The 9117-nt window shown below is 63.3% G+C and overlaps 1 protein-coding gene across 1 annotated transcript in view; it reads right to left on the bottom strand.

Moving 5' to 3' along the window:
* CAMSAP3 (calmodulin regulated spectrin associated protein family member 3) overlaps window positions 1-9117 on the bottom strand; it is a 23181-nt gene that overhangs the window by 7924 nt on the left and 6140 nt on the right. Inside the window, 16 exon segments of the mRNA XM_007460597.1 lie at window positions 211-310; window positions 667-974; window positions 1058-1194; window positions 2368-3024; window positions 3026-3731; window positions 3817-3886; window positions 4198-4271; window positions 4422-4476; window positions 4556-4649; window positions 4735-4874; window positions 5483-5621; window positions 5883-5930; window positions 6790-6822; window positions 7024-7119; window positions 7203-7325; window positions 7625-7878. Coding sequence (XP_007460659.1) covers window positions 211-310; window positions 667-974; window positions 1058-1194; window positions 2368-3024; window positions 3026-3731; window positions 3817-3886; window positions 4198-4271; window positions 4422-4476; window positions 4556-4649; window positions 4735-4874; window positions 5483-5621; window positions 5883-5930; window positions 6790-6822; window positions 7024-7119; window positions 7203-7325; window positions 7625-7878 — 3034 coding nt within the window.

Here is a 9117-nt window from a genome sequence, read left to right as displayed (position 1 = left end):
CTGCCTCTGTCTCTGTCTCTGCCACTCGCTCTCTGTCTCTGTCTCTGCCACTCGCTCTCTGTCTCTGTCTTTCTCCCGGTCTCTCTCTCTCTCTCTCTCCTCTCTCTCTCTCTCTCCCCTCTTTCTCTCTCTCTCTCTCTCTCTCCTCTCCTTTTTTTCTCTGAGAGGCAACCTGGAACACAAACGCCTGCCCGCCCAGGCTGAACTCACCGAGACGTGGGCCTCTTCACGCCGAGGTTATTGGGCGCCTCGTTGGCCACAGTGGACAGAGACAGGGTGGACTGGGAGTAGACTTTGCTGAGCCGAGAGCCTGGGAGCAGAGGGTGTCGGGTCAGGCCCCACCTGAAGTCCCCTTACCTCCACATATGCTCAGGGGACCTTAGTTGGCCGGCTGGTGAGGGAATGTGCGGTCAGCCCTGTCCAAGACCCTCACCCTAAGCAGCCTCGCTGGAGAATGACCTCCCCACCTCACCCCACCATGCCAGGCTGTTGGAAGCGGCCCTTCCCCTGTCAAGCTGTGGAGAGAACCCCAGGCCAGCTCTGCCCATGGCCCTTACCCCGCTGCAGCCCCACATCCTTGTGGAAGCCTTGACCCCTGGGAGCCCGTGCTTCGGCCCTGCGGATGTGTCCTGCACTGCCCGCCCCACACACCCACGGGGGCCTCACCCAGCAGGCCACGGGCTGTGCTCCGCGCCAGGGCCGAGTCATCACAGCAACCGGAGCGTGGCCGGGGGGCCCTCCGACCGCCCCGGCCCGGCCCCCCGCTCCCCGTCGCCCGGGGCCGCAGCACCTTGTCGAGGTCATCCATCAGCTTCAGCTGGGCCCGGCGTTCATACTCGAGCCGCGTGAACTCCCCCCGCCGGGGGCCCACCTCCTCCTCGGCTGGGGCCCGGGTGGCAGGGGCTGCGGTTGAGGCAGCGGCCGCAGGAGCTGCGGGGGCCGGGGGCCCAGGGGCTGCTTCCTCCTGGGCCAGCCTGCAGATTGAGGGGATCGAAGCAGTCAGGTTGTGGGGACGCCAGTGGCGGCGGGAGACTCCCCAGGCTGGGTCCAGCCTCACCTCGCAGCCTCCTCCCTCCGCTGCTCCTTCTCGGCCTGCCACTGTTTCCGCCGCCGTGCATCCTCCACCCGCCGCTGCTGACGCTCCAGCAGGCTGGCCCTCTTCTGGGCCATCTCGTCCTCGGGCTTGTCTTCATCCTGGGGGCAGGCACCAAGTGGAGCTGGCTGTCCCTCGCCTGGTTCGGCTGGACTCTGACCTTGTGTCGACCCAGCCTGCCAGCCGCTCGCCTGTCCTTGAGTGTTTGTAATTGGTCTGAAGGCACTTGGTGGGCACCTGCTGTACGCACAGCCCCATGCTGGGTTCTGGGCACACCAAGCGCTTAACCCAGCGAGGAAGGCAATCAGGTATCACACCAACATTGGTGAACACCAGCAGAGGCTGCTGTCAGTCTACACTGTGGGGAGGGACCTATCCCGGCCTGGGGACACCGAGAGGGGCCTCCCAGAGGAAGCAACCTCCGAGAATGATGATGAGGACTGAACTGGGAGGTGGTGAGCGGTGAGGAGGGCATTCTGGGCAGCGTGAATAGCAAGTGCAAAGGCCCTGAGAACAGAACAAGCCTAGCAGGTGTGAAACAACAGGGAGCCAGTGTGGCTGGGATGCAGAGCTGGGGAGGATGCCATAGGATGAGGTCAGGGGCAAGCAGAGCCTACGGCCATGGGAAAGACTTTTATTCTAAGAGCAGAGAGGACCTACAGAAGGGTTTTAAATAAGGGGGTGACAAGGTCCAATTTACATTTTAAATAAATTTTGCTGACCGCTCAGTTGAAAATGGCCAGGGATTGGTGTGTGGTGAGGGGTGGGCAGTGGAGACCAATCAGGACATGACTGCAGGCGTCCAGGTAAGAGGTGGTGGCCCAGGCTGGGGATGCCAACAGGAAGAGTGACTGGATACGGAAGAGTCAGGAAGGGGGGCCGGTAGGGGATGAAGGAGGGAACAGGAGGGAGGGGATACCATAGAGGACCCTAGCCTCATCTGTCTAAACCCACTCCTATCCATCTGCCCGTCAGCCACCCATCCATCCATCCGCCCAGCCCTGTCCAACTGTCTACTACCTGCTCTCCCTCTGTCTATCCACCCATCCCATCTATGTGTCCATCGGGACATACACACCTTGTCTGTCTGCCAGCTGCCACCTGGCTAACCACCCATCCACCTCTGTTCCCGCCCCCCCAGTTCCATCTGTTTGTCCATCCATTGGGAAAGCCCTATCCATGCGACCGCCTGTCTACCTACCCGCCCACCCATCCCTGACCATCCATCCACCTACCCACCTGGCCCCTCCCCCACCTGCTCAGGTGACTCTCACCTTATAGAAGAATCCCAGCCCGGTCCGGGGCTCTCCCTCTGAAGATGCCTCTTCTTCTAAGGAATCCTCAGCACCAGGGGGGCTCCCATCTCCGTCATCCTCAGCCGTGGGCTCTTCCAGGCTGCTCAGCGGGATCTCGACGAGGCCAGGCCGGGCCGCGGGCTCCTCGGGAGGCGGCCCCTCCGCCAGAAGGATAGAGGAGCGTGTCTGCATGGGCACCTGGCTCGGCGAGAACTTGCGCAGGTGGGGCAGGCTGTCCACATCGTGGGGAGGCGTGAGCACCCTCGTCAGGGGTGCTAGCCGCAGCTCCGCCGGCCGCGCATGCTTCGGGCTCCGGGGTGTGGGGCTGGGGCCAGGCCCGGGGCTGCGCCGGGCAGCTGGAGCGCGCCGGGCGGGGCTGGGGGACGCGGCTTTGGGGCCCGTCGTGGGACCAGGGATGACCCACGCTGCGGGAGGCGGGGCAGGCCCGGAGGGCTCTGGCGGGGCCAGGAGCCGCTGCTGCTGGTCCGTGAGCCTCTGCATGTCCCGTTGCAGCGAGCTCAGCGCTGCACTCAGCTTGCTGACTGCCCGGTTATAGTCCCCCAGCCCTTCAGGGGGCACCGGGCCCAGTTCCGGCGAGAAGGTCACTGCCTTTGGCCGTGGCGACGGCTCACCCTGCGCTCTTGCCCAGTCGCTGGCGGTGCTTGGCAAAAATGGCCTCGATCCGTCGCTTCTGAGCCTCTATGGCCCGGCGTTTCTCCTCTAGCCGGGCTCCAAGCTCACTCATCTCTGAGCTCAGGGCCTCTGGTGCCACTGGGGTGGCTGCCGGGGACCCTGCCTCAGCCTCGGCCTTCACCAGCTGCTTCTTGCGTTCAGCAAAGCTGGTCATCTTCACTTCGGAGTTGCTGGCCACTGGGGACGAAGCCGCCGCCTTCGGGGAGCCCTCAGACAGGGCTGGCGGTTTCGATACCTCCCCCACTGGGCAGGGAGACGGTTTCGAGAGGCCCTCGGGGTGGGGCGAGTAGGTGGGTGCTTTGGTGGGCCCGTCGGGCAGTGGTTTTGAGGCCCCCTCGGGTGGGTAGGGGGAAGCCAGTGGCAGTTTGGAGGACCCCTCGGGAGAGTGGAGGTAGAAGCTGCCGTCGGCAGCCCCATCCGGGAGCAGCCGGGGCTCGGCACTGTGGATGATCTGCAGGGCCTCTTCGATGGTAGGCAGGTCGCCAGTCTCCGGGGCTGGTTGGGTGGGGGTCCGGGCTGGCACAGAGCGCGGGGGACCCAGGCTGTCTGAGCTGACGGAGCGGAGTAGGACGGGGTCTCCCATGACAACATCCACGTCGCTGTCCAGGCCAAAGGGAGTGCTGAACGACACGGCCTGGGAAAGGGGACGGCTGGGCGGCCGGAGGGAGGGGTCAGCCCCTGGGACAAGCCTGGGCCCCACCCGCCCCACTGCCCGGGCCCTTGCGATGCGCTCACCTGAGCTGACGGTTCCAGGCTTTGCCGAGGGCCTCCACGTGGGACATGGACGGGGAGGACTTCAGCGAGCCTGGGGAGGGGCAGTGAGTGGTCACTCAGTGCTCACTCGGGGGGTCACTGGGGACCCTGGGTGGCATCAGCCACGGGTTGTCAATGGGTGAGTCACTGATGGGTCATTATGCGGATGGATAACTGTGGGTGGTGTCACTACGGGGTCCTGTTGAGCCACTGGGGAGGTCACTGGGGGGACAATGAGTGTCACCAAGGAGTCATTCGGGTGCCAGAGGGACCCAATGGAGGGGTCTAGAGGGACAACATGAGGTCAGCTGGGGTGGTCTTTGGATGGGGGTCTCCAGTGACAAGCCATCTTCCTGCCCTCACCTGTGGATCCTCGGAGTGGGGACTGGGGGCTGCCTGATGACAGGAGTGGATGGCGGAAGTTGAAGACAGGAGAACTGCCAAGAGATGCGCGTCAGCCGAGGGGCCCCCTCTCCCCCTCCCTCGCCCCTCCTGGGAGTGGAGACCAGATCATCTCCCTTCCCCGTCCCCACAGGAGGAGGAGCCCATTGTGGCTGTGTAGTCTCAACCCAACAGGGGAGTGGTACCTGCTGCCACTGTTGTTCTGAGGTGGGGAGGCCTCCGTGGCCCTGTGGGAGGCAGCTGCAGCACAGAGCGGAGGGTCAGGCAGGGCTTAGCCTCCCCCGCCCCCATGCCCCCCGGACCCAGGGTTGGGCCTCACCGTGACCATCAGGCAGATCCTTGACCTGTACGAAGTCGGGTTTCAGCACCTCAAAGCACATGAACAACTCCGCTAGCAGCACCATCAGGTTGATCTGGAGGTGGAAAGCAGGGTCAGCCAACCAGGCGCACAGCCCCCGACACCCCACCTCTGCCCACAAGGCCCCGAGATGGCCTTACCTTGAGGGGCGGTGGAACATAAAGCAGGTCCTCGAGAGAGAGCGGGCAGCCCCGAGGAAGGCGGGAGGCGCAGAAATCCTGCACCAGCTGGAGGTTGTACAGGCTGTCCGCCACAGACATGGGGTCCTTGAGGCACACCTCTGTAAGGACAGGATGCCTGCATCCCCAGCTCTAAGGGAAGGAGGATGGGGCCCCGGGGAAGCGGGGGCCCAGCAGCCAACATGCACAGGGGACCTCTGACGAGCCAGGCTAGGCCCCCCTTCACAAGGTGTGTACCGTGACAGGCTGTTCCTCAGGCCTTTGGATCTGCTGTTCCCACCACCTGGAGTGCTAGTTCCCCAAGAACTCAACTCAGAAAGCTTATCCCGACTACCCAGTGCCCTTCAGAACACCTAACATCCGGAACATTCCTCTCGAACTTATTGTCTTTCTCTCCCAACTAGGGTGTGAGCCGCCTGAGGTCAGGAACGTGTCTGTATTGTTCTGGTTGGATCTCTGGCACCTAAAACAGGATCTGGCAGTTTGTACTCTATCAGTATTTGCTGCAGGAGTGAACTGTATAAAGCGCAGAGAGGTTTAGACACTTGTGCAAGGTCACACAGCTCATTACGGGAAGAGAGAGGTTCAAACCCAGGTCTGCCAATTCTGGGAGCTGCACTTGTAATCGCTGCGTTACTCTGGGGACAGACGCCAATGCATGGGTGCCAGGCTTGCAAGGACAGGGCCTGGCTCAGGCACATTCACTCACCCTCGAGTCGCAAGAGCTGGGGACAATAGCAGTGGATCGTGGCGGCCAGCGCAGCCCCACTTGCCAGGTCCTGGAGGCTGGTCACGGTCGGAAAGCAGGGGGCGCGTCGGGCCACGGCGCGGTCCTTGCGATATCGGATCTGTGGGTGGGAGCCGGGTCAGGTCAGAGGTCAAGCTGGCCCCCTCGAAGGTCAGCAGTCATGCAGGCTGGGCGGGGAGGCCTGGGGTTTCCGCCACGAGGGGGCGTGAAGCCGGGGGTCCCAGAGCCAGAGTGGGGGGGGCCAGCCTGGAGCAGGGGAAGGGCAGCAGCAAGAGGCAGAGGAGGTGTCTGCGAGCAGCCAGGCCAGCAGCGGGGGCTGGGGACAGGGACTCCTGGGACCCTGGGGTGGGGGATACGTTACCATGGGGGGTTTGCTCCCCGACTCCTTCAAACAGAAGGCAATTGCGTGCTGGGGGGAGAGGAGCAGCTGTCAGCGGGGCGGGAGGGGTGCTGACTTGCTGGGCCCCCAAGCACACCTCCGGCGGGGGAGGAGACAGCCCTGGCCCCTGCCCTGAGCCCTGGCCATCCAGCTCCCCGACTGCGCCCTGGCCGGCTTTGGGGACCCCAGCTCCTCCCAGCCAGGAGGGACCCCACAGAGCAGCCACTCATGCAGGGAATCCTCTCCCCCCAACAAAAGACCCAGGTCCCAGCTGGGGGAGGGGATGCAGAGGAAGCAGGAAGGCAGGAGAGGAACCCCCAACCCAGGCCCTAGTGTGGGGGGAAGGAGACCCTGAAGTGAGCAAAGGCAGGGACTTCAGCCCCAAACCTCCCCCCTACACCTGCAGTGGTCACTTTCCCCTTGTACTTCAGGGATGGACACCCCACTGCCCCCAAAACTGAGACCAGGGAGCTGTCCTTAGGGAAGCTGGAGTCTCAGGAAGGTTCTTCTACCCTCTTTTGGGTTTGAGGATCTTTCTCTTGGCTGGAGGGGTCTTCTCCATGTGCCCTGCCTGTTGGGGTCAGGATCCATGTGTCTGATGGGCTGGGGTCCTCCCTCTCCCCACCTTGGCTCAAGTGGACAAGCCTCTTGATTACTGGGAGGTGAGTCATGTACCAGGGAGAAGTCTGTCCTTTCAGGAACAGCAGAGATTCCCCCCTTCCCTTGGTTCCCAAAGGGTTTCTCTCTGTGCCCCCAGGGCTGGGGTCCTACTTCCTTTGCTCATATCTGGGGAGAGACAGGAGAGGGAGCAGGACAGGCAGGCAGAAACAGACACACAGACAGCGACAAGCGGGGCAGGCAGACGGGGCAGAGAGACAGCCCCACTTACAGGAACCAGCTTCCAGTACCAGCGTGTGGGACACTGATGCCAGAGAGGCAGAGAGAAGAGGGGCAGGGGCGGCAGAGGGGAGAGGGCAGAGAGAGAGAGTCACCTCCAGCCCGCCCAGTGCAGGCATGGCCTCGAGGCACAGCTCCAACCTGCCCACCCAGCCCTCGAGGGGCAGCCCTTCCTTCCTTCCTTCCTTCCTTCCTTCCTTCCTTCCATCCATCGCCCCAGGCTCACCGAAGCCTGTGCTGGGGCCACCCCATCGGCAGGGGCCGCGGGAGATGCTCTCTGGGCAGCTTCCTGCTCTGTCTTCTCCTGCAGCCGCCGGATGGTCTGGGGAGCAGCGAGAGGTCAGTGCTCCAGTCACTGGGTGATCCTGGCCCCCGCAAGCCCACCTTGGCCCAAGCCCCACCTACCGTGTCCACCCAGAAAAGGAGCTTGTGCTCCAAGCTGGCCAGGGCCAAGGGACCAGGCAGTGTCTTCGTCCACTCAAAGGCGAAGGCAACCATGAGGGCATCAATGACAGCTAGGTGGGCTCCCTGTGGAGGCAAGAGCTGAAGGGTGAGACCGGAGCGCCTCCCAGGGAGAAGAAAGAGGAAGAACCTGGAGGTGGGAGGGGCTCGAAGTGGAAGGGGCTTGGGAGGCAGTCCAAGCTTTGAGGTCACAAACTAGGCCTTAGGGGTCTGGTGGGCCAGGTAGGCAAGTCCTCAGGAGCCAGAGTTAGCGCCTTTTGGGAGGCGCCAGGCTTGGTAGGAGGAGCCTGGCCTGCTGGGAGCTGCCATGAGGGGAGGAGCCAGGCCTGGTGGGCGGGACCTAACGAGGTAGGGGCGTGGCCTACCATGAGGATAGGCTGGTGCCTCAGGTCGGCCTCCTGCACCGGGCGCTCAGGCAGCGCGGGCACCATGCCCCTCCGCGCCAGCAGGGCCAGTAGCGCAGAGGGGCTGGGGGGCGTCTCGAGCTGCGGCAGCGCCTGGCGCCAGGCCCGGCAGTAGAGCTCAGCCGAGAGCAGCAGCCGCGTCACCGGGGGCTTCACGTGCTCCTGCGCATACTGGTCGGTGTAGAAGGGCTCCCACAGCTCCGAGGGCACATGCTCTGCCGGGGCGAGGAGGGGGGGTGGATCATGGCGGGTCAGGGCCACCGGACATAACCCCTCCGCATACATACAATTACGTGGACCCAATTATGGCGGGGGGGTCGTTGCGGGTCTGGACCAGGGAGGATGGCATCGGGACGGGAAAATAGGGCACCTGGCTTGAGACATGAGGTGCAGGTGTGGGGGAGTTTGCCAGAGGAAGGGGTGACGGTGTTCCAGGCAGGGGGTCTGCATGCAAAGGAGAGGAGGTGGGAGAGAGCACGTGCCTCGGGGAGATGGCGGGCTCTTGGACCCTGAGGAGAGGGGGCGGAGGCCAGATGGGCGGGGTCTTGTAGCCACCCCTCTCGCCCTCACCTAAGGACTGCACCACAATGTGACTTAATCGATCTCCCTGGGTGCCCTACACCACCCCAGGGGACTCGCTTTGCCTTAAGGCAACCCTAGGAAGAAGCAGCCAGGGCACACGTGGTAACTCCGCTTTACAGATGAGGAAACCTAGGCACCAAGAAGGCCACACAGCTCTGGACTGGGATTCAAACCCAGGCCTTAAGCAGGGGGTGGGATGTGCTGTGGGGTGGGGGGCTGGCTGGCAGGGCATGCAATGGGGGAGGGGGACAGACTGCAAACACTTCGTGGTGGGGTGAATGGCCTGAACTTGGTGACTGAAGGGGAGGGGGGAGAGGCACCCAGGGCCCCATTGGGAGTGAGGGGGAAGAGAGACAGAGGGAGGCGGAAGGCAAGAGAAAGAGGGTGGTGGCTGAGATGGGGGTACAGGAGGGGCTGGAACTTAGAGGCAGCCACAAAAACCCTGAAAGAGCGGGGCAGGGTAGGAAGAGGCTTGAGGAAGCCGCATGTAGAGGGAGGAGGGGTGGCAGAGCCCCAACCAAGTGGGACCCAAGGGTGGGGAGACGAAAGATCAGAATAAGCCGCCAGGAAGATCTGGGAGGTAGACAGGAGGCAACCGAGGCCAGCGCGCTTGGATGTGCCCTTATGGGTCTTCCAGGGAGGCCCCAACTCATCCCAATCAGAGCTGCTGCTTTGTATACTGGGCTTCAGCGTGTTTGAAAGGATGGGAGGGGGCAGGATTCTACTGCTTAAAAACATTTGAACGTGTCGTACCAGGCCTTCCTCAGGTGCCTGAATTCACAGCGATGCTCTCCAGAGGCCTCTACCCCCACCTACAAGGACCCAGGCACCCTGGCTTTCAGCCCCTCCCTGCCCCACCCCCCCCACTCTTT

This window comes from Lipotes vexillifer, unplaced genomic scaffold (assembly GCF_000442215.2).
Source record: "Lipotes vexillifer unplaced genomic scaffold, Lipotes_vexillifer_v1.1 scaffold1011, whole genome shotgun sequence".
Classification (NCBI taxonomy): domain Eukaryota; kingdom Metazoa; phylum Chordata; class Mammalia; order Artiodactyla; family Lipotidae; genus Lipotes; species Lipotes vexillifer.
This window is presented reverse-complemented; position numbering and strand designations above follow the sequence as displayed.